Genomic DNA, 26,183 nt, shown 5'->3' on the forward strand with positions numbered 1-26,183 from the left:
ATTTGTTTTAATTATATTGAAACTTGTATATTGGATTTCAAAATACTTTTACATAGTTTTAATAATTTTCCATTTGGGGAAATATAATGTTTTCTTGCTTGTAAATAAATTAAGGTTATTTAATTTTAACATATATTAACTCAATCTTTTATTACATAAATTATATGTACATAACCAAAATGAAATTTAAACTAAACTATTAATTTAAACACACACACACATCTGACATTATAATATTATAATATGGCTTCCTAATTTGTTCTATCGTTTAACATATGTAAATTGTATGTAGTTACGTTAATTTTATTTGTATGCCACATACACGATTGAGAAAAAAGTGAAGTTGAAACATTTTGATTGTGTGTAATATTTAAAATATAAATATTAATGTTTATTTTGTTGTTAAAATTTTATTTTTGTCTTCATTTTTTCTATTTGTTTTGATTATCTTTATTTATTTGTTAAATTATTAAATTTTCTAAAGATGGCATTTACAGTGATCATTGTAACAGGATTCAAAAAATAAAATAACATAAGTTTTATAAAATTGCAACAAATTTAGTGTTTTATGTAGTTATATTTTGAAATATATGAACAAAGCAGCTAGTTAAAATTAACAGCAATGTAGCAATTTTTTAGGGCCAATTTTACTAACTCCGGTTACCTTAACTGGCCGGTTATTCCATTGGAATTGACCAATCGTATTTGTTGTTAAGCAAAATTAAGAAATGCGATTCCAATGGAATAACCGATCGGTTAAGGTAACCGTAGTTGGTGAAATCGAGCCTTAGTAAAAAATCTCGTTTTTTTGGTTGCAATAAAAAATTAAAAATCGTAAAAAACAAAATCCTACTTAGTGTTAAAAAAAAATATATACAATAACATTTCAAGTTGATCAGTCTAACAGTATATCTTCAAAATGTAGTGATTATGCATTTTTTTAAATATATAATTTGATGAAAACGAGAAAACTTGAATAGCACACGACATTATATCATTTTTTAATAAAAAAAGTTTCAAGTAGTAAATGATAAGTAGTAGTAAAAAAGTATGGTTTTCAGAAGGAATAAATCCGACCTCTTTATCTCTTTCTTTGTCTTTGTTTTTTCTACGAAAGTTTGCAAAGTTATGCCATCGGCTTTTGCATAATTCTTTCCAATTATTATAATGTATGCTTTTAAATTCTGTTAAAAGGTTTCGTGCAAAAATTTTTCTTTACTGACAATTTTTGCAGCCAGTTTGATTCTGTTTATGGATACCGTTATTAACAATCCGCCGACAACTACTTTGTCGCAGGTGCTTTTCCCGAGGAACGTGATCGTACCACTAATGCTCGCAGATGCGTCAAACGTCGTTCTAATGTTTCGCGTCATGCCACAGCGCGTGACGCTGTTACGTTAGAACAAATGGCAGTCACAAATCCGTGTTTTTGCCTTTTAAAAGTTACTAGAGAAAAATGGAAGTTATATATTTATATCCTAACTTTAAATCGGATTTGTATATCTTTGCATCTTTTTCACAAATATCTTCTTATCTGTTAGCCATTCAAAGTATTATTTTTAAGCATTAATTTTTTAAATTTGTCTGAGAGAGTACTTTGAGCTTAAAGAAAATGATTACAGATTAATTTTTATTGTTTTTTAATATATAAATCTGTGAAACTTAGTGAGAATTAAATCAAATTTGCTTGCTTTGATTATTAACGTTCAAATACACAAAATGTTGCAGATAATGTCTTTATATGACGCAAAACATTTTTGTTTGTTTTTGAGTATTTTATCGTGTGAGACATTATATCTCCTTTCAGGGTATAATCCTCGTTTTACTAGCCGACTTATACATGGTTCCATCTCGGCGGAATGGCTGTCTTCTCAGATTACTGTTACCCTGCACCGTAATATGCATAGATAATGATATCTGAGTTACTCTAGTAATTTTGTCTTACTCGAAAATACAGGGTTGGTAGTTCTTCGAGTATACCTCGTGTCACGCAGAGAGGTCAATCGATATCGTGATAATTTTTTTATGCAACGTAGACCACGCTCGTGTGCTTGTTATCCGTAGATTCAAGCAAAGCTTTTTAAAACGCTACGGGGAGGAGAGTATGAATAAACTTGTGCTATGTGCTTTTCGTGGCTTATGGATATGTATGTAGAACAGCTCTATTAAAATTTTAAGTCAGATTGAAAGGAGACCTTTTACAGAGGAGAAGCTGTGCTTGCACATTACGAGAATTCTGAATTTGCACAAACATATTCAAAGTGATTCTATAAGTAAACGTTCAATGCAAACAAGTTGTACACAGAAAAAGTACACGCTTGTTACAGCCCTAGCGTTGGTTATAGAAACACATTACATAGTTAAAGAAAATACACAAGAATAGTAATTGTTTGCTATAGTCTTCTTTCTGGAATCCAATTTACAAAATTAATCTTACGAAATTGATGTCATAATTTTGAGAAAGTATTTAGTTGCAAAGAAATATTTTAATTTATTTTAGCATATTGAGACTACGATATGTAACATGTTAAAGAACATTTATTGCACTCAAAATTAAATACATACACATCGACATCTTTCAACAGTTTATTAATAATTTTGTATTTTTGACGTTTTTTTTTCATGTAACTTGCGCATCTATTTATTGTAACCGTTTGAGAATGATATCAGAGCAAAACGTTTATTCTTGTCATACAGAATTATTTAATATATTATTTAACTTCTAGTGACTTTTATGTCTCTTTATTTGTTTTAATTTAATAATTAATCGTCAGAGTCTTTAATTTGTTTATTAAAGTTAAAATATATGTTATTAGAATAATCGTTTTTTATAGTTAAACGCATAATACGATTTCGTTTATCAAATTGTTCTCGTTATAATTTTTGGAAATTTGTGACTAAAACTGTGAAAATGGCTATTTTATTTTTTGACATATTAGATTTGGCCAAGAGAGATTATGAGCTTACGCCAGATTTACGATTTTTACAACAGTTACAAAACAAGATTTTGTAATAAAAATCACCTCAAACACTATGAGTTATGCGTGTTTATCGTAATAATTTTTGATTATATAAGAATTAAAAAATTATTAAGTAATTCTTACATTCACTTTAATATCTCTAGAAAGTATTTATATTATTCTTGATAAAAAAAATTATATAATAGTATATAAATAGTATATGTGTATAAATAGTGTTATACATATTTACACCTGACAAAATATTTCAAAGAAAAGAAATGTATAGGATACAAATGTCCGAATGATCATTAAGTGTTAAATACGCTATTAAAATATTCAGCTTTTAAGAATAATTTGTTTTATCGGATATAGTAAAAAATATTTATAATTAATATGGAATTTATGTCCTTTTTATACTCAATAAAATTTAATATTACATTTTATGCTTGTTTGTTGGCCTTCACTGCTTTATCTTTATTGATTTATACATACGAGCAAAACTTTACTTTTTTGATTTATAGAGTCTATTGTTGTAAAAAATTGAAACATATCTATTGGTTTTTATATTTACATTTTGAATATATAAATTTTATTTCAACGAATGTTAAGTATGTTGAACTTCCAGTTCAACAAATTTAAGCTGAAAGTCCTGACAACATATTTAATATTTATTGCAATAAAACATCTCTAACATATTACATATTGTAGTTACAATACGTCAAAGTATACTATAACTCTTTTTATTCAAGTCTAACAGTAATTTTCTTAAATTCACGTGGCAGAGTAATTTGTTAAACGGTATTCAGCGATAAAACAAACTACGAAAAACGATCTCTCTCGTTTTTATGCTAAAAAAAAAGAAATTTTTGTTAAACAGTGTCATATAGTAATTCATATTATAATTTTATAAATATATATTTAACATGAAAAAGATATGTACGTAGCGTATCATCTTTCGTGACATATTCCTCTCCGGGGAAAGATACTTTACGTCTTGCTTCGTATTTCATCATTCGTATCACTTTACGGAACCGGCTAAATTCGGAACCACCCTCTTTTTCGCTTAGATTAAACCGATAAAATGTAAATATCAAATGTCATCAGTTACACGAGGTAATGAGAAAGATTCTAAGAAAACTTACCGACTACTTGGCATCGAAAAATTTAGTAAGTCAATTTGCAATCGAAATAATACCTTCAAAGCGATGAATATAACGTTAAGTATAAACGTTGAATATAAGTATTACACGCAAATTAGAATCTTTTTTTACTAAGATAATTTTTAGATAAAATTTACGGTATAACCTTTTTTTAAAAAAAAATATTTTAATCCAAGATAAAAATTGTATAAAACTATATAAAAATAGAGAATCACAATACATATGCGCGCTTGCAAATTTTGCTGGTTTTCAGATCGTTAAAAAAAATATTCTGAAAATTTTTAAATTCTGTCTCTCGCTCGTCTCGTGACTGCAGACTGCAGGAGAAAAACTGTAATTCTGTTTTCACGCAAAATTCTCGGAATGTGCACTCCGTGCATTTTTCCAGGCCACGTACGAGCGTTTTATTTTCCTTTGTGTGTGTCACGATTTTTCCCTTAAATAACACTTAAGCGCGGCGCACGAGATACGCGAGATACCAGAGCCAAGTCTAAACTGCCTTTTTCTTGGGTATTGATTCTAGCTTCAACAAATTGTTGCTACAAAAGGAGGAGCTCGAGCAAAAGCACCTGCACCTGTTGCAAATCGTCGAGAGCGAGAAAACGGCCAAGTGGCAGTACACTCAGCAATGCGAGGAATTGGCGTCAGAAATAAAAAAGCTCCGAGCGGAGGTGAGTAATATCAGCTGTTTTATATTATATATTTACTTTATGATATTTTCTCTAGCAATTCCCTTTCCGCACTGTGTGTATTTTTATTTCAATTACTGTGATATATATTTTGCAACCAGCAGAATTATTAATCAACGTAACAAACGAATCAATTTTTAGGGCATCTATACATCACACGAGGAAAGAATTTTATATATCTTTTTATCTTAAATAATGTAATTTTAATTTTATTTTCATATATTTTTATTTTTGTATTATACATTTCTGATGCTTAAAGATTGCATTAGCGTATGCGGAATATTTTTGTAACATTCTCTCAGAAAATAATCGAAAGGTTTGATTTTTATACATCTAAAAAGTGTATTACTACATCTATAAAATATACTTGTCCCTTCTTGCAATACGATATCACGGAAAAATTAATTAAAATGTCCGCTACACATTTCGTGATTTAGTTTTAATTACTACCAATTGTAAACATCGAAGTAACTTCCGAAGTACCTTTGAAATTAAAATTAAGCTTCGCGTTAACTTGAGTAGCACCATTAGTCTTCAAATTCTGCTCGTTGATTTCATCGGATACCTAATTCTGATAATTAAGTGGGTAGTATATCAAAGCTAATGAAATTATTACATTGCAGAGAGGAACTGATAATATTTTATTTAAGCGCACTACCGTTCAGCGTTTAATCCGAATCTCGTTCGAGCATCCCACTTGGTTTACTTAGAGAGATTCAGGAAGGTGTTTACTCGGGATTATTGCCTCTGCGAGATTACGGATTTTGCGGTGGTTCTCTCGTTACAGCTGTGCGCCTTGAAAAAGGAGCTGAGGCCTTCCGTGATACCGATATACTCGAACCGGCCGGCGGTTCAAAGAACCATGTCCCAGGGTACCGGGACCTTGTTCCATCCGTACGGCAGCAGTGCTCATATTTCCAGCGGCTGCTTCGCCCCCGGTTTACGCGAGATCTCGGAGGGTTCCATCGAGATGCAAAAGGTGAAGAAGGTCCAGAGCTTCTTCAGGGGCTGGCTGTGCCGACGGCGCTGGAAGCAGATTGTTGAACAGTACATCAAGAGCCCGCATGCCGAGAGTATGCGCAAACGGAACAGGTAATTGGTGCCGCTTTGTCGCGCAACCGATAACGTACGGCCTCTCGTTCGCGCATCTCGTTTTTCCATTAACGGCTTGCCGTAATTTTTATTAACGGTTTTACCTCCGCGAGTGTTACGGTTTCGTTTCGCGCATGGCCGCGCCGTATGGAAATGAACGCGATAGGCGTACTTGGAAATTGAATTTGAATGGAAATAGAATGAACGTCCGAAAAAAGGTGTAGTTTTTTTTATACAAAATAAAATTATCTGCTCTTCCTGTTAAATATAATAACTTTAATAATAACAACTGTATAATGTTTTTATTTTGCGGCAGAATAAAATTCATCCCGCTATTTCCCTCGCCGTTGGGAGATTTTCTCTCTTAATCAGCCGTTCCGTGTATTTCCTCATATTTCATTCATTTGCGATGTAACAACGGTGTAAAACCGACCGGTTATTGGTTTCGTTAAATTCGCATTGCCGATGGTATTAAACGCGCATATACGCCCTACTATTTCAGCCTGGTATTCCAAATGGTGGAGGCCGAAGAGGAATACACGGAGCAGATGGAGATTTTAGTAAGCTGTTTTCTGAGGCCTTTCAAGATGGCTGCTAGTTCAAAAAAACCCCCATGTAGTCACGAGGACGTGAATAGCATATTTTTGAATAGTGAAACCGTGCTGTTTCTCCATCAAATCTTCCTGAAGGGTCTCACCTCGCGTATGGAGAGCTGGCCCACTTTAGTTTTAGGTACGCACTACTTGAATTTACTTTAAGTAGTACAGATCGATATATAGGACAACGAGTGTCTATGTCCCTGATACAGTTTTGCAAATAAAAAAGACGCGAGTTTTTACAATTTCAAGTACATTATCGCTCAAAAGTATTTACTCTTTTTAATTTAAATTAAATTTTAAAGAAAAATGACTAAATTTTTCTTTTTAATCTTTTAAATATTATACTTAATAATTTTAATGACTTAAAGTATATCCTACATATTTGTATATCTTCGCATTTATTAGTCGGCGGTATATTTTTACAGTAATATTTTAAAATTATATTGCAATATGATAAAATATTCTAATTTATCATAATATTTTTACAAGATTTTTGTAACTTGTAATACTGCAATATTGTAATGTTATTATATTTGTAAAAAAATTGGATTGAGTAAATGCTTTTAAGCAATAATGTGTCATATTTACACGTTTTTTTTTTCTCTCAATGATATTAATTTACGCGAGTAGATATAAGAAAATATGAATGTATTGTACGTCGATCAATCACGATGTGAATGATACGTAGGTGACTTGTTCGACATGCTGCTACCGATGTTATCCATATATCAAGAGTACGTGCGAAACCACCACTATAGCCTTCAAGTGTTGACTGAGTGCAAGCAATCGTCACCGTTCGTGGCGTTGCTCAATAGGTTGGAGAACAAGACTGCCTGCCACGGACGATCCCTGGAGACCTTTCTAACATATCCCATGCATCAGGTAAGAGCGCCATGTGCGTATAAAACCGTACAGGCGGCACAAAAGGCCCGCGCAAGTGTTTCTGAATATTCAATGGTATCGCTTTACGTTATTATCACTACGGAGGGGAATTCCGCCAACCTCAATACCTCAACTCGACGCAATTTTTTTCTTCGAGGTTCTTTCGCACGGAAGCGAATTTCTCGCCGCGCGAAAAAGGAAGATAGAGAACTGGAGCGATTATCTCCGGCGATATGAATACCTCCTCGGGAAATGATCGATTATACAAAATAATTTAAAGGATTCCATGAATATTGCATGAGCTTTGACGATCTTGGTAAAATGAGCGACGGGGAAAATATACCATTCCATCGCGCGACCTTTCGTGAATCCTGCGGAACACGGAACATTCTTCTTCTTTCTAAATTTATTGGCGAACTATAATATTTAATGTGATTTCTTTTATTCTGTGCTGCAAACTAAATTGCAGACTATATAATATTAATTTCTGATTTGCACCTCCCTCTGTCTTTCTCTCTCTCTTTCTCTCTCTTTCTCTTTGTCTGCTCTTAGAAAATTCTAATTTAAAATCTGTTTGACAAATTTTGTGCGTCACAATTTACTCTCCTAATTTCTTCTTCTCTTTTTTCTCTGATTTTAGTGGAACTTGAGCAGAAGTTCCTTAATCCAGCTACTTACTTTATTCGTTTAGATTCCAAGATATATTATTACTTTGCACGAGTTATTGGCGCATACGCCGTATGATCATGTGGAACGTAAGAGCCTCCAGAATGCCAGGCAACAGCTGGAGGACCTCTCGAGACAAATGCACGACGAGGTATTAATTCAATTAACTCTTGAAATCATCATCTTTTATCTCGGCTCTAAAAATTAATCTAATCGAATTTCATTTCTCAGGTTAGCGAGACTGAAAATTTGAGGAAAAATCTAGCAGTGGAGCGAATGATTATCGAGGGATGCGATATCTTATTGGACGTTAATCAGGTCTTCGTCAGACAGGGTGAGTCTTCATAACATTTTGTTTCTTTTAAATATATTTCAGACTCATTTTTGCAAGAAAAGTTTATTTAGAAAGTGTAAGGATATTTTAATGTTGCAATAAATTTGTGGGCTATCGCTTTCTAATTATCTCTAAATAGAGTATAAACTGTTCAGCTATATACAAAAGAAGTATAAACTACTATGCTTTCACACACAACATACGCACGAAGGATTATCTCTGCATGTAAAAAGAAACATCGAAGATTAAGAGACTCAACGTACTATGTCGAAGTCGATAAGAGACCGTGATTGCCGGATAACTTTCGTATCTTTTACGGTTTATCTCTGGTTGGGAAACTCATTCTTAGTCGCTGTCGGTAAAGTTCGATGGAAACTGCCCTGCTGTTCGGGATAGGAAAAGAGGAAGAGCGCGGGTTAAAGGGCGCAAACGCACGGTTACACGTTCGGAATCGATGACGCGACTCGGTCGCGTCGATATGTACTTTCGTACTCGGTTTTATCTCGATCCTGCGCAATGTGCGGCTCCTGCCAGGGCCGACATACTGCTCTACTACTGACGGGTCTCCGTCGGGCGAGAAATTATTACGCCGGTCGATCATATGGCTCGATAGCGAATCGCGACACGGTGGCAAGCAAACGGAATGTCACGTGGTTGCAAGAATTGCAATTTTATTAGTCGTTTCAAATTCGATCGGCATAAAATAGCTCTTCTGGTGTTTATAATAGTTGCAATTTTAAATATACTAAGGAATATTCAAAATTTAATACTGTGAAACTCTTTTCTTCGATACTTGTTAAAAATATTAAATAATTATTTGGAAAATAAAATAAACAAAGTTAAATTTATATCTGTAAGGAATTGTGTATATGTTAAGAAATAAAAATTATTGTTTAGAAAAAAAGAAAAAATAAGAATATAGAGTAAAAGACTTGAACGGATAAAACACTGTATTTGCATTTTGCAATGAAATGATGCATATTGTGCGTCCCTTGAGGATAACAAGAGAGAAAATAGCGCAAGATCACTTCGAGTAGTAAGAGTCTCGTAAGCCGGTTCTATGAACACGATCCTGGCAGCCCTCGTGCTTGACGCCACATCACATGGTTATCACGTAAACGTCTCTCGGTCGCCAACGGTGGAGCAGACCATCCCCGCGAACGCGATCATCCCTTTCGCCGTGCGCCTTTCGTCGCGGCGAAAAACCAGCCGTTGCGGATCAGTCGCGCTCCATCAGGAAGGACTAAGACTTCGTTCGGGATCTGGTTTCCGTGCGCCGGGATACACGGCGGTAACGCGGGCCTCAGGGGTCGACGAACGAACGAAAACAAGCGGCGACCGACCCGTACATTGCCATTTTGACGGTACGAGGGTTTCACGAATTTATTAATGCTGCTGAAAGGCGGGACCAAGCGACGTGTGTGGTGCTGAGGCGGCCGGGATCAGGGAAAATCTAGGAATCAGCTGTAGCTTTTTCACCTCATCTGGCTGTACGTAGATAAGGTACACGCGTTGGCATCATCCGTCCGCGATGATGTTGAAAGGAAATCTCGGCTTCAATGCTTCAAGAAATGAATGGCAGATCCCGCAGCCACGTCAATATGTGAGATCAAATGTGAAGTTGTTTCCTTCGGAAAAGTTGACTCGACAGCACCGGTTTCAATTTATTTACCTGCATTACAAGTACGCTACGTATCTTTTTAAATGTAATGAAGAAACACCGAGGATATCTAATCAATTGACTTGGCTAGCATTAAAGAAGCTGTCACTTGTTTCTTCGTAATCTTAGTGTATCGCGTTTATTTATTTTCTTCACTTGAAGAAAGAACAATCCAGTGAATGAAGCCAGCGAATTTGGATTTCGATTTATAGCTCCGAAGATAAGGTTTTACACGATCAACAATATTTAGCATCGAAAATGAACTGAACTCCGCGTAACAATGCCGGTTTCAATTTCCGTATGACGTCAGCGGCGCAGGCACGAGATACTACGTATCTCTCGTATTCACCGCGCGCATTCAACACGTCCGTCGGTGCTATTTTTAAATGCGTATCGGCGGCTGCCCCTAATTGTATCGATTATTTCAAGAATGCTCGCCGTGGTCTGAAAAGACGAAATTACTTTTGCCAAGCTTTTATACTTTCTTCAATGAGGATTTCGCTTCTTCGACGAGATGTTAATTGTACAGAACGACGTGGATTCTGATCGATAAGTCCAATGTTTCTACCTCTGATGTATGTTTTAGGTACGCTGATACAACTCGTAGACAAACCGCGCGGTGCGCGAAGCAGATTAAGTGCTACTTTCGGCGGCAAAGCCGCGAGCGACAAGGAGGCCGTTAGACAGTGCTTTCTCTTCTCGAATCATCTGTTGCTCACGACGCGCCAATCCGACGACGATGGCCGCTTGAATCTGGTCCCGCAGATTGGCAAAATACCCCTTTCCGATGCGGTGCTGATTGAGGATCCGAGCGATCAGGGTGTTTTAGACGACGATGGTAATTATTTGTTTATTATTAAGCTAACGATTCGCTTTTTTAATTTTCTTTGAGATTTCTCTTTAAATTGGCGACACGAGAACATTTTATTTAATTAAAAACTGATGTCGAGTTATCAGTAGATTAGGAATCTTGTAAAGGTTTACACACACACGGTAGTAATAATTTAAATTTTATATACAATCTTTCTGCTTATCTTATACGTCATATTTATATGCGATTTAATGTATTACTTTTTTACATAAAGGTCATGTGTTGCAAGTTGTCTGAAATAATAGAGATTGAGAATTTATCTAGTGCTACAGAGTAGCGACTGTAAACTAATTTTAGGACTGTCAGTATGTTCGATGTCAAGCGGCATTAGCGAGAGCAGCGGAAGCGGTAGCGGCAGTGGGACTTCCCAATTGCAAAATCGCGACTTCAAAATTGTGCTCGATATAAAATCCAGTAGCTCGCAGGTGACCGTTCATTTAGTGGCGCCTACCATGCAAGTAAGTGCACATCGAATTGCATATATGAAATTCTTATTAAAATAGACAGGCGATCTTCTCTGATGAAAATTTTTCTTGAAATTCTCTTTATATAATTTATTAGAATTTTTATATAAATTTTACAATTTAAAAAAAATTTTTTGTATAACATTATAACTTTTCCGAAAATTTTGTAGATTTTTTAATATGAAATAAAACACTTTTAAAAGTTTTGAGAAAAGCTTATATTATTTCTAGAATTTTTTATATATTATTTCATTGATAGGAAAGCGACACATCTCTTCAAAGTTTCAGTAGAACATTATTTAAATTCTAAAAACAGTATTTTAATTGCGATAATATGGGTAACAAAAAATACAATATATTCTATAAGTCAAGTTTGAAGTATGCATTTTAAAACTATATTTTGCTTTGCATTCGAAAACTAATTTTAATAAAACTATTAAAATTTATAAATTTTTTTTTACAAAATTTAAATTCTTTCACTTCTATTATCATACTTGCACATAATGCGATTATAATGGAAAAACTTTTCGTAGGAAAAAGCGGCGTGGGTCAGCGATATCAGTCAGTGTATGGACAATGTACACTTTAACGATTTGCTCCACGGATCGTTGTCGGACACCAGCTCTGTGACGATGCCGCACTCCATCCGGAACGATCCTAAACTATTCAAGGACGACGTGGATATCAGGTTTAGCCGTACTTTAAACTCTTGTAAAATACCGCAGATCCGTTCCGCGACACCCGAGCGGCTGCTGCAGCGACTGACCGACCTCAGGTTCCTTAGTATCGATTTCCTCAACACATTTTTGCTGACGTACCGGGTGTTCACCGATGGCGTCACGGTACTAGAAGCTCTCAAGAAAGTTTTCTACGAAGCCGAACCACCAGATTCGCAACTCCCTCCTACTGGATCTCTCGTGTAAATATGATAACAAGTGATAATAATTATAAGTTTAAAAAGATTTTAGTTACTTCATAAAAATTGAACAGAGTGGTCACAATTATCGCTCTATGAACAAACTCGATACAAAGAAGATGTCTTCAGATTTTTCTTACAAATTATAATAGTATATTATACAAGCTGAAATAAGATCAAAATGATTGATTAAAAAGTTACAGCAAAAAATATGGAATTGCAATTGATAATTCTTTATATTAGGATTTTTTATGTGATTTGTGTTTGATGAACTTAGTATTTATTGCTTGAAATGATACAAGAAACTAAATATCAACTTAATATCAAGTGATTACACTGTAAGTAATATGTTGTTGAATAAAGTTTATTTTGCTCGTTTCTTTTAGTATTTATTATTTAAAACAATTGAATTTATCATATCAATTATTAAAGCTTATATTAAAGCTTACATTAAAGAAGATTATTTCTGTAACAGTAATAATTATTTCGAACACGTCTGAAACATTTTTTTATATTTATGTTTTAGATCCTTAGATGTACTAGGAGCAAATGCAAGTGAATTACAATTGTACTCCGAGGATCGAAGGAAAAGTAGCCTTTCACCGAGACGAACTAGTGGCGCAAGCTCAGTATCAGGTGCATTAAACGTTTTTTAAATAAAATTTGCTCAACAATTAATAATATATTATTTGTACAAGATATATTACATTTGAGGCTTTCAAATATTAATAGTCATATTTTTTATGTAGGATATGGATCAGAAGTGAGTGATACTCGTGACGTGAAATCTACTGATGCTAATACCAGCGGATATAACTCGAAAAGTCACTGGCGGTCTGGTTATAAGAAGTGTGAGTACCTCTGCTATCTTTATAATAAAATATTATAAAGAAGAGAGTCGCAAATACCGGCATAAACTTTTTAGAACAGTCCCTCAGTTCTCGGAAATTAAGCATTGCAGTATATTAATACTAATAAGAACATCTACTTCGAAGATTTTCATTTTTTAATTCTTAAATTATTTTTGTTTTTAAAATATTATTTTATTCTCTTCTGGTCTTTTTATTTTATAAATTTTGTTGTTTAATACATACAAATACATTTTATTGCTTAATTTATCAATTTTTTTTATGGTTAACTCTCCTATGGGATTGTGTCAGAATTTTTTAATAATCCGCATAAAAATGTATTAAAATGCGATTTAGAATTTCTTATGTGTAGTGGAGGAAGAACAATCGCTCGGACTCATTTCCGAAACTCCGGTCATAAAACGCAGTCCAACATCGCAAGTCGCCAGTTCAGCCAGCTCGATGCAATCTCCGATTATGCCACGAAAAATCAGCATTCGTGTAGATAAGGAAGAGGATGACGGATGCCACCTAACGATACCGAAAGTAATAGCTGTGTCGTCCAGTTCCGAGACACTCACAGGTATAACATGAATCATACAAGTTGATACAAAATTCAAATCAAATGTTAAAAGTTAAATGTTATTATTATATTAAATAATGTTTCTTTCTCTCTTTTTATTAAATTTTAGTTTGTCATATTTTTAATAATATTTAATAATGTTTTTAAAAGATCTTTTTCAAATTTTATTTTTATTTTTTTTCTAGGAAAATAATGATATATTTTTATATATCAATATTTTTCTAGAAAATAATGATATATAAAATGATATATTATGTAATAATAATAATAGCAATATTAAAAATCGATATATTTTATTTTTAATAACTGTAATTTGCTTATACTTTCTTTAGAAAAGAAAAATGTTTATAATTTACAAACCTATTATTTTTTTTTTATTTAAAATAAAAAACAAGGAGATATTTTAAACTTTAAAGTATTTTTAAAAAGCAATTTATTAACACAATTGCTGCAAAAAATGCTTATGTGTCAAATTGATAAATTCTTTTCTCTTCTATGATAAAATATGATAATGAACAAAATAATTTAGAATTTTATACATTTAATTTATTTACAATTTGATAAATTTGTAATGTATTGATATGCATATATAAACGACATTTGGAATATAAGACGTTACAGCAATCAGCGCACCATCCTCGCCAAGCAATTTAAGTTCTGTGACGCTAATTGGTTCGACGGAATCCGGGTCCGGATCCGGATCTGGGTCGGATCCAAGTCCTCAAGAAGGAGGTACTTACTCACGTCGTGTCTCGGAAATTGACACACCTGTCACAAATGAAAAGGAAAAAGGTACAATAAACTTTATTTTTGTAAAAATTTTAATTTTCATAAGAAAAAAAAAGAAATGTATTATTAGAGAAAAAACAAATTATTTTGAAATATTCCGAGAAACTTCTCATTATATAAAAAATTTAAAAAAAATTATTTAAATTTAAGGTTCTTGATTTATTTTTATAAATTTAAAAATATAAAAAAGTTATAAACGTGATAATTTTTTTTTCTGTCAAGGAATATATATACATATATATATATATATATGTATATACCAATATATGTTGTACGCACAAAATAAATTATAGCACAATTTACTTATGACGACATACCATCATCGATCGAACCTGCCAAATCAGACACTCCAAAAACACCGAAGACACCAAAAACGCCAAAAACACCGGACACTCCGAGAACACCGAAAACTCCGGACACTCCGATAACGCCGAAAACACCGAAAACACCGAAAACTCCGAAAACACCAGACACGCCGAGAACGCCGGAAGCGTCAAAAACGCCGGACACGCCGAGAACACCGAAAACACCGAAAACACCGAAAACGCCAGTCTCTCCGCTGACAAAGGATGCCAAGGATGGTAAAGAAGAGCAGGCTTCGTCGACCGACGAAGATAGTGTAACTTCTCCTAAACCAAGCAACCAATTGGCACAACCGAATCAGCAGCAACAGTACTCGGAGCATAGGGCATCTATAGCTTCCGCACCAGCAGCCACCGGATTAAGAAGTGGCTCGGTCTCCACCATAACTGGCGTATGTATTAGCAATTAAAAAATGAATATCAAAACTTATGCTCAAGACTTTCTTTCAAGACTTATGCTTGAATTTCTAGTTTCTATCAATGTAGAGTAATTCGATTTAACCAAAAGAAAATAATAAAAGCAGATTTAAATTTTATTGAAATTTAGTTTAATGATTTATGAAAATTATCGTTTTAGTCTTCAATTTAAGCTGTTATATCCTTATTTCTTAACAATATTTTATTTAAATAATTAAATACTAATCTGAATGTATATGTTATTTTATAAAACTTGTCAAGTTATCTAATATTAATCTTCAAAAAATTACAATTTGTTTTATATATGTAAAATGATGCACCATTTATACGTGTGTATAAGAAATAATTATATATTTATACATAAAAAATACAAAATATAAAATTAAAGTATTACATAGACTAATAAAATAATATCAATTTTGTCAAAATGGTCAGATTGACACCAATAATTATTTAATAATGTGTTATCATAAAAAAGATAACAAATCTCTTTATAAATTAAATATTTATGAACCAATAATACAAGATAGGATTATATAAATTTTTTTCTTATCTGTTTTTATCGGATTTATATTTTAAACAGAGAATTTTAATCTTGGTTTACTTATTACTTTTTCTAGATTTAAGAATTAGAGAAAGATAAAGGGTAAACTGAGATTAAAGTTAATCTACGTTGATAGAAATTGACATTAAATTAGTAAATTGAATTAATCTTCCTTTGATTATTAAATACTTATGGATTCTTGAGATAATAATTAATATAATTAAAAATTTATTTCTGTTTAATTTAATAAATTTAATAAGTAATAATAATAGTGCGTGCATTTAATGAACATTTTTTATTTTACAGAACTATTGGGCAAGTAGACGGTCGATGCATGACGAAAGCTCTTCGCAACAGAGTAGCTATCAGCATGATGCACAGGTTTCCAGCAAAGCTGGCGTGGTAATAACTAGCTTCCGCCAGAGTCATCGAAGGTTCGTTTTAATGGTCCTATTATAAAAGCTGTTTGCATTTTCTCGTGTCTCTAAAACTTTTGAAGGCATTCGTATCGATAAAAATTATCTCTATTTCGTTTTTGCTGAATGTTGAGTGCCGTAAGTGGCAATTTGCGCCTTCTAACGCATGAGAGCTTCTACTTGATATCATGTTTCATTTATCAGAGTTATAATTAAAATCATTCTTAGAGGGAGAATTTTAGTGAGAAGAGAATTTTATAGAGAAAAATGATAATGTTTTATAGATTGCTTAAGCATTTTCTGATAATTTAGTCCGTAAGATATTAGATAATTTAGAGTTAACATACAGTTTACCCCACTCTGCAGAAATTTATTTTTTAAATGATCCCTATATGATACGAAATTTCCGTTTATCATCCAAGTTGTTTTTATTAATATTAGAAGAGTTTTAAATATATTGTAAATACTTTACATTTTTATATCTGTATTATGTGAAAATTTTTTATTATAATTTTATTATACATACTTTCAAACTTCTTTTTAATGCAATATGTTCTGTTTTATTAATTTGTAAATATCTTCATTTTCTTTATAATTATAATTAAATACTATTTATCAATTATAATTGATAAAACTTATTTATAACGATTATAACGCAATGAAAGATTACCGAACTCAAAATTTTTACTCTACTATTTTGCCTGGTAAATTATGTTTTTATCATCATCTTCAAGATCAAACTAAAGTGAAAATCCTTAAATCAGGAAGATACTCCCGCTGCTGTTTCTACTCAACCGTGTTTCATGTATTGTTTTGTGTCATTCATAGCATTGGACCTGAACCTATTTGGTAAGTGGGCTCATTTTGCGTCATTATCCACTTATTGCGTGTAGCATGGCTGCGATCCTCCTGCTTGCAGCATCGTTGAAAGCAAAGCCTGAAATGTCTGTTCTGTGCTCTATTCATAAATATCATAAATCTATAGCTTAACGAAATTTAATTATCAGTTATAAGAGTTAATAATAATTAAATCCTAAACGCGTCTCTTTCCGCTTGCTAATAACTAATTGCGCCGCTTATACACGATTCAATTCATCCAGTCTAATTTCCTCATTAGAGAATGCACCATAGCGAACAATAGAACCATAGAACAATAGAACCAAACGAAATAGAAATAGTTTTTACCCGATAGTCGCCTTGTGCCACTTGCTTATAGTGATGAATATTCCAAATGATTGAAACCGGCAAAAATTCTGGTGAATAGCTTCTGATTTTAATGAAACCTATCTCTATTTATTTAGAAAGGTTATTAGAGAGTTTACTATATATAATAATATAATTAAGTATTATTTGAAAAAATAGAATACAATGAAAAACAGATACATTTTATATTTATAGCATTGAAGCTTCAAAATTCACCGAAACTACGCCAGTTACAATCTTTACTCCAAATATGTACTTTGTATTAACACATAATAATAAAAGTAGCAAATAAAAAATTTACACCACTGACTTGGCGATATTTTAAAACTCCTTTTGCAAAATTGAGATGCACACTAGACTCTAGTAGAGTCATTCTACTCGCTTAAGTCATTTATGATGCTTATTACGCGATATAACATAGTAAAGTGTATTATTTAAAAGAAAATAGAAGAATAGATTAATCACTGGATCTTTCCTCGTGCCGTTCCTTCAGCACAGTAGCATGCTTTAAAGTATATCGCGAACGACCTGATCAACAGGTATTTAAAAGTGCGATAGAAATTCGCCTAATGCAATGTAGAATGTAGAGCGAACGCATAGACCAATCGAGGTAAAGAAAGATCGAGATTCAACAACTAAGACTTTGATTTTTATCTTGTACAAATATGACCATCAACATTCGTTGATACTGAAATTAGTCCTGAATTTAGGAGCAGCACGTCTACGGCGGCGACGGCGTTTGCCATCGCAACCTCCGCCTCGAGCAATCCACCGGACATTCGGCCCTCTACCGCGAATGACCGTGGTCGAGATAGGAACAGGCGGAAGGAGTCAGTAATGTCGACTGCCGCGACGATGAGGGTGCTGAACGTCTTGAGACACTGGGTGTCCAAGCACGCCCAGGACTTCGAGATGGATCAGAAATTGAAGAGCATGACGATCGAGTTCTTGGAGGACATTAATTACAGTCCCAATCTGTTACCAGCCGAACACAAGGCGGCTACTCAGCTTCTTAGATTGATAACCAAAGAAGAAAGCGACACCAACAAGATCGACTTGAAGAGGCTGCTGACTCCACCAGTAGTAAGTAACAAGATCATCTACTTCATTTAATACTGAATAACGTACTAAACCTATTTTCTTGGACTTAATTTTTACGCATCCCCGAATTTAACATAATATAATAATATACAATGTTTACACATGTTTTTATTAAATTAAGTTAAAATTAATAACTTGGAAAATTAATTTAGTTATGTTAAAAATTGTATGAATAAAAAACCAAGTTGAAACTCTGTTAAAAGTTGCAATAGCATTGTTTCAATTAAATTATAGTACATTAGGTCATCGAATAAATTTTATATTTTTATTTATAAATTTTTAAAATATATTTTAAAGATAGGTGTTTTACATCTTAAAGCATTATCAAAAATAGGAAAATTTCATAGATTATCTTATTATTATGTTTGAATAACTTTATAATTTGTGATTACAATTCTCTTATTAGTTAAAATTTATTTAATTTTTTATTTGCTCTTCATTATTATATAGTATTGTATTTTGCAGCTGATTTCAGGACTAAAATTCGGGTATTCACTATCAAAATTTTTTGTTGTTAATTAGAAAAAAAAAATACATCTTAGAATCAAAGGCCTGCAGTTTTCAAGAAAATTTTTTACATCGGAAAACTTTTAACTTAGAAAAAAGGTTAATATGTTTCAATTTATATTCTAAAAATAACTGGTTGAAATCAAAAATTAATTTACTCAAAATTAATTAAGTTATAATTAGTTTTTAACTTTTCAACTTTATTATTTAATTTTTCAATTAGTTATTCAACTTTGATATAATACATAATAATATTTAACCATATTTAGTTATAATATTTTAATAATTTAAATATAATAATATAATATAATAAATATAATAATAACTACTAACACTTGTTGCCTTTCTTGGTATTTTTAGATTCCAAGTAAAGAAAGCATCGAGACATTGTCTGCACTTGAAATCGCAGAACAAATGACTTACCTGGATCATCAAATATTTGTTTCTATCACCAGCGAGTAAGTAACAAATTTCTAAATCGCATCGCTGCTGTTCAAATACATAGATGTTTACTTTGCAGAGAATTTCTTGGGCAAGCATGGATGAAAACGGACAAGGCGACACGTGCACCTCATATTCTTCTCATGACGAAGAGATTTAACGAGGTGTCACAGTTAGTTGTCTCCGAGATTATTCGTCGTTCCAACATGTCGTCCAGAGTCGCGGCTATCGAAAAATGGGCAGCAGTCGCTGACATTAATAGGGTACTGCATAATTACAATGGCGTATTGCAGATTTGTGCGGCGTTCACAAACAGCAGTGTGTACAGGCTGAAGAAAACTTGGGATAAAGTTTCCAAAACGGTATGCTAATTAAGAATTTCCCAAAATTTGTATAAACTCTTTGAAATAATTTGTTTAATAGATTTGTGTAAATATTATAGCAAATGATATCAACAACAAAAATCAATGTTCACAATTCTCTATTATATCAATAATAATATTTCAAAGAATAACTTTTTTGAAACACAAAAACCCAAAATAATCGTTTTGTTGTCTTTAAGACGCAGAATATGATCCTGATTATCAAATAAATAAATATCTTAAAAAGTTTGAATAATATAATTTAAAAATGCTTAATAAATTTTGAATAATTTAATATAAGTTGCAACTTTGACATAATAAACTCTATATGTATATTAATTATATATATCCTTTTAACAATTGACACATTCTATTTAAAGGCTGAACATCTTAATAAACTACTTAATTTTACAATAACTTTTATATGTTATTTCTTTTTATTATGAATGTCAAAATACATAATCAAACAGATTTGTTGCTGTGTTAAATTTTTCAGAATTGTGACGTAATAGAACAATTTGATAAACATATTGGACCAGAATCATATTTACTGCCAAAAAATGATTATCTCTGCTTTTGTGTATTTTTTTTCTTAAACAGTGCAATAAGATTTTAATATTAATTACATTAGTATCAATAAATATTATGTACAATTATCATTAACTTTCAGACAAAGCAGACGATAGAGAGACTGCAACATATCGTTTCATCCGATGGGCGCTTTAGAAATTTGCGGGACGCCTTGCATCGATGCGATCCACCTTGTATCCCTTACTTAGGTCTTTATCTTACTGATCTTTCGTTTATCGAAGAGGGTACTCCAAACGTTACCGAGGGTCTTTTGAATTTTTCGAAAATGCGAATGGTGAGCTGAATATTTTTTCAAACCATTTAAGATTTATATTTTAAATTTTCTTTTATAAAATTTTTTGATTTAAATATAAGTAAATATAAGTAAAGTAATTTATTTAAACAATGTATTATTTAATTAGATGCATTATTTAAACAATGTATTATCATTAGAAGTGTGCGAATTAAGCATTTGCAAGATCAAATTGAATAGAGTAAAATCTTTGATAACATATTTAAAGTTGAATTGAGTTGAATAAATGTTATATTAAACAAATATTAATAAATGGATATGTAAATAAGCACTTTTTGTAATTAAGTTTCTTAATAAGTGTGTCTAAAACAGGCAAAACTAATGTTAAAATTTTTAAATGTAAGTTACCTATATGTGGCGTTTTCAAGTTACATGTTTACCAGGTGTTTATATTTTATGAGCATACATTTCGTTTATTGTGATTGCATGTGATTCAAAGTAATAGTACCTTAATGTATTTCATTAAAAATATAATGAATCAGTTTTAAGTTTTATTTTTGATAAATTCGTGATTAAAACCTATGAAATACTGAAACAACTTATAAATTGTCTATTGCGTAGATAAATTTTTTATTAGTTGATAAGATTTAGAAATGTTTAGGAAAAAAAGTTTTAGAAATCAACGATCATGCACGAGAATTGGTACGTAAAATTGATTACGCGAAAGATAAAACAAAAGATATAAACAAAGTAACAAATAGGCGATTTGAATTTAAACTATTCGCACACTTCTATTAGTTGTCTCATGTTACTACACTGAGAAAAAAAATTGCTAGATACAAATAAATATTTCTTTGAATAGTGCTAATAACATATTTTATAGAAAATCAATAATATTTATTTCAAACAAGTAATATTTTCTAAATTATAGAAAACTAGTACTTGTTTTAAATAAATATTATTGATTTTTTATAAAATAATGTTATTAGCACTATTCCAAGAAATATTTATTTGAATCTAGTATTTTTTTTCTCAGTGTATTTATCTATACTGATGAACAAACTTATGAGAGAATATTACGCGCTTTTTCAGATTTCTCATGTAATCCGCGAGATACGGCACTTCCAGCAAACTCCCTATAAAATTGAATTAGTCACTAAGGTAACCAACTACCTGCTGGATACGTCGCTCCTGCTGAACGAAAAGGATCTATATCGCATGTCCTTGGAGCTCGAACCCAGAACGTCCAGATTGAGTAGTTCTGCCTTGATCGATCTACCATCTTCGGTCAGCAACGTGTCTACAAAATAAATTTGTTTTGTGAAGCAACTCAACTCCTTCGTTCCACAATGAATCGAAAAGAGAAGTCTAGGTTTGAAAAGAATTTACTATTTATTGCGCGATTGGCCGATCGTTACGACGATCGCGAATGCGTGACTCGTCGTGTTATCAGCCCCGTCCAGTTCTGTCCATCTTTGCTTATAACGTAACGTCCGTTAACTTCCGTTGTCGTTTTATTTATGTAAGATTTATATAAATAAGCTCAACAATGATCTCATTGTCGCACAGAATCGACCTCTGATTTGCGGAAGAAAATTTATCGTTATTATTTAATAAATGTAGCAATTATACAAAAAAAAAAAATAGCGAAACATTGAACGAAACTTCTCAACGGAATTTCCGTGTTACCAGAACTGCTGTCGCAGTTTCTTTTAACTACTTTTTTCCCTCATTATTACTACAGCTGATTCTATTCTTTTAAATTTTAAAATAACAAATGTTCTATTTCTATAGTAATTTAAAGTTGCAGTTGGAGAGAACTGACAAACGAGATCGCAGATCTTAGCAAAAGCATTTGATAGTAACGTGTACAGATTCTAGAGAATTAAATACGCCATTGTATATAAAAATTTGCTGAAAATAAGAAAATGACAAAATATTAATTAATAATAAATGTAGAAAGATTCTCTCGTAACGATACGTTTATGCTAAAACTCTCCATGTCGTTGAAGAAATTATAATCTTATTCAAAAGTGCGGTCAGCTTGATCTGTTCGATAAATAATTTTTCACAGAATACTTGAATTTTTTTTTACAAAAAACAGGCTGTTGCTGACACTGACAAAATAATTTCAATGAAGGCGACAAAAAATTGGTTTTAGTTTAGCCAAGCTCAATCGAGCCAGTATTATTGCGCGAGGCGTATAAGCAGTTCAAACGAGTACGTTTAAGAGAATCGATTTAAGAGAAGCGTATGAAAGGTGAAGGAAGTTGTATTCTGACAATCAATAGCGTAACGATATTGCTGTTTTTTGTTTATTGTAATTTGTTATTGCTACGAGTATCAAAGAAAAAAAACTCGCATGTCAAACAGCTGAAAACCAGTTAAGTATCATTTTTTCCAAAATTGTACACAAAAGTGTTATAATTTTTATGAAAAAATTTGTTATTAATATATTGTTTTATTAACATATCTTGATACAAAATTTTTTATTTTAATTCTAATTTGGATATTTACATTGTTAAAATAACAGTTATAAATTTTAAATATTTAAAAGTATATATACAAGTTTTCTTTTTGTTTGCCAAGCGAGATGTAAATCTTATACAAAAGGGTATATACATATCAACTATATTTAACATAATTACAAATCAATGTTTCTCTCGCCTGCCTCTATATTTTTATTCTACATTTATACCAATAGCAACACAATGATCAGATAATTTGGAACCGAGATTCCGTTGACCCACGCATTACAAAGAAAAAAGAAAGAGGCAATCTTACAAAAGAAAAAGTTATATACATGTATTATATATATACATAAGTGTATATATATAGGTATATATACATATATATATATATCTATATATACACCTATCTATTTTTAGCTTTACGTTTATTAAGAGACTTTTAGATGCATTTCTGCATCAATAAAACTAATCGTTCCCACTGTGCAAAGGGCACACGATCTTTTCGAGCTCAAATATGAAAATCATGGCGTGCAGACCACGCGTTTCTAATCAAATATATGCGAGAAGGAAGGCTCTTTCTCAAAGTGTCGTCTTTCGAAAAGACGGCGAGCAAAGAGCCAGGACAGCGCTATTCACATTTGTATTCTTTAAATTTAAAAAAAGTGTCCCTTAAGGTCGTGCCATACGCGAATTAGAACAACGCGTATAGGCATTCCAATCTCTACCAGGGTTTATTCTCAAAAGAAAGCATGATATGGCGGCTATTGAAAGGATAAAACTTATCTATATTCTCCTTTCGCAAAGTCTACGTTCCTCGAAGACGACATGCGACCAGTTAATTAATTGTAAATATCGAGAGCTCGTTACTTTTATCGAATTGTAGCTACCGTTAAAAGTCGATTCGACTATAATAACTCTGGGTGATCCGCAGATCACATGTCTGTCTTATGTCTCCAAGAAATTGTCATGATTTATACATGCTGTTCTAATCTCTCAACATTCGATACTATTGTATCATTTCTATAGGGGCGCATAGAAAAATTATATAAATATTAAAAGTATCAAAAAGAAATTACCTTTTAATTTGCACAATTGATTGGTCCTCAAAATGTTTTGCAAAATTAAATTAATTAACATAGTCGATTTTGCATAAAAATTTTCCGACTGTTTGATGACAAGTTGATGACTATTTGAATTAATTGTGTGCATTGAAAAAAGAGTTTAATGATTACAATCAATCTTTGATGAAATAATTTTAATTATATGTTTTGTTAATATATCCAAATGTTGTACTAAATGTAGTAATATTTAATAATTATATTAATAATAGTAATCGAAACGTAATAATAGTAATAAAACTTATTAAATGCTTTGAAATTTAGTTATATTAACTAAACATTTAATTGAATTTAATTCACCAAAGTAACTCTATCATTTAGAGTTATTTTTATTATTATATAAACGTAATATTTTTTATTATTATATAAACTCCTTTTTAGTATAAATTGCAAAAATCATCAATATTTTAACCGCATATTACGCAGTAATGTTACACGTTCGTCATAGCGGTAAAAATGATTTCAGAATATGTAGATTCTTTTAATAACAATGCATCTAATGAGAACACAAATATAATTGAAAATTTAAAAGTATAGTAGAAAAAAGAAAAGAAAAAAAATTAGAATTCGGGATTAATCTTTTATGGAAAATTTTATGGAGCATATCACTGTCACAATCAATTATTGACGCCCTTCAGGATTTAAATATCCTTGTTCGCAGCGATAATATTTCAGATGCTGCTGTGATAATTTTTGAGTTTAAAATACTTTTATTTATAGAAACAATAAGTTATATATTACTTTTATAACTTATAATCATACAAATTTACACTATTCGTATTATTATGTGTAGTTGTATGTTTTAAAGTGTGTTTTTTTAAATTCTTATAATTTCAACTAAATTTACTTGAAAATACTCAAAAAATTCTTTGAAACAATCAGTCTTTCAAGAAGTGATAGGATGCGCAAATCATTAAAATTGATGCGATTTGTGTTCCCACGATTTTATACCGACCGCGTATCATTGTTCTTCCTGTGATTCTAAATAATTTTTCCTCTTACGGTTTCGTTGTTTTTTTATCGCAAACGATCTAAGGTAAAAGTGAGCAACGCAGGGACATGTCCCTTTTCATTAATACAAAATAGTCTGTTGAATTAAAAGTAATACAAAAAACTTTTTAATAATAATACTACGACCCGATGAAATAAAAAAAATTGTTAAGAAATATGACTTTGTAAAAAGAATTAAGTAAATTTCTAAATATGAAACATGTGAAATTTAAATTTAAATTTGAAAAATAATTCATAATAATTTTACAAAATTCTGTATAATATTTTAATCTTACTAGAATTGTCAATAATTTGCTTTGAAAAAATAATGTTGCTGTCTACTTCAAGAAGTTGCCCACTTCCGTTTAAAGCCTTGTGCCAATTTAAAAGGAGATCGTGCGACGAGTGAGAATCGATTGCATCAACAACCCTTATGAGACTATCACCTCTAATTAGCAATGTCTGTTTCTAGATTGTGATTCAATCTGTGACAGCGTTAAAAAAGAATACTCAATTAATTATACGAATAGATCAATGACTGATGTCGATGCAATTGATCCCAAAGTGTCAGAAACGAAGAGTTGGTGTAATTCAGCATTTTAACGTACATCCGTAGATCACGTCGTATAGCAGAGCTGTCTAGGCGTTCACGAGCTAGCATTTCTCTCGTTTGTCCCCATGTGTTCTTTTACGTCAAAGTCGGACAGCTCTGTCATATAACATGGAAGAATATTTTCTAGAGTGTACAAAAATAGAGTATTACGATCGGCTAACGTCTCTATGAGTCCGTTATTATAATATAATTCTTGATCATCCTTTAGACATAATCTGATTAGCGCCATTGCGTATAGTATAATTTATTATTTTTAGAGTCATTTCAATTTGCGAACGTTTACATTTCATTTAATTAAAAAG

The 26,183-nt window shown here is 31.8% G+C and overlaps 1 protein-coding gene across 4 annotated transcripts in view; it reads left to right on the forward strand.

Moving 5' to 3' along the window:
* The window catches only part of LOC105837332 (ras-specific guanine nucleotide-releasing factor 2), a 70,887-nt gene extending 46,063 nt beyond the window's left edge, over positions 1–24,824 (forward strand). Inside the window, exons 6-26 of one of the 4 annotated variants that reach the window (XM_012682011.3) lie at positions 4,644–4,791; positions 5,597–5,901; positions 6,404–6,633; positions 7,189–7,382; positions 8,074–8,199; positions 8,280–8,382; positions 10,629–10,880; positions 11,211–11,371; positions 11,911–12,296; positions 12,820–12,929; positions 13,043–13,144; positions 13,515–13,724; positions 14,337–14,516; positions 14,807–15,267; positions 16,143–16,270; positions 17,081–17,101; positions 18,166–18,538; positions 19,424–19,521; positions 19,584–19,866; positions 20,537–20,731; positions 21,782–24,824. In XM_012682011.3, the coding sequence (XP_012537465.2) occupies positions 4,644–4,791; positions 5,597–5,901; positions 6,404–6,633; positions 7,189–7,382; positions 8,074–8,199; positions 8,280–8,382; positions 10,629–10,880; positions 11,211–11,371; positions 11,911–12,296; positions 12,820–12,929; positions 13,043–13,144; positions 13,515–13,724; positions 14,337–14,516; positions 14,807–15,267; positions 16,143–16,270; positions 17,081–17,101; positions 18,166–18,538; positions 19,424–19,521; positions 19,584–19,866; positions 20,537–20,731; positions 21,782–22,000 (4,285 nt within the window). In that variant the 3' untranslated portion in view covers positions 22,001–24,824. The remainder of the gene's footprint in view (positions 1–4,643; positions 4,792–5,596; positions 5,902–6,403; positions 6,634–7,188; positions 7,383–8,073; positions 8,200–8,279; positions 8,383–10,628; positions 10,881–11,210; positions 11,372–11,910; positions 12,297–12,819; positions 12,930–13,042; positions 13,145–13,514; positions 13,725–14,336; positions 14,517–14,806; positions 15,268–16,142; positions 16,271–17,080; positions 17,102–18,165; positions 18,539–19,423; positions 19,522–19,583; positions 19,867–20,536; positions 20,732–21,781) is intronic. The other 3 variants (XM_028191675.2, XM_012682012.3, XM_036294142.1) reach the window with 3 other exon arrangements.
* Positions 24,825–26,183: the final 1,359 nt, after the last annotated feature.

Source organism: Monomorium pharaonis, chromosome 11 (genome assembly GCF_013373865.1).
Source record: "Monomorium pharaonis isolate MP-MQ-018 chromosome 11, ASM1337386v2, whole genome shotgun sequence".
Taxonomy (NCBI): Eukaryota; Metazoa; Arthropoda; class Insecta; order Hymenoptera; family Formicidae; genus Monomorium; species Monomorium pharaonis.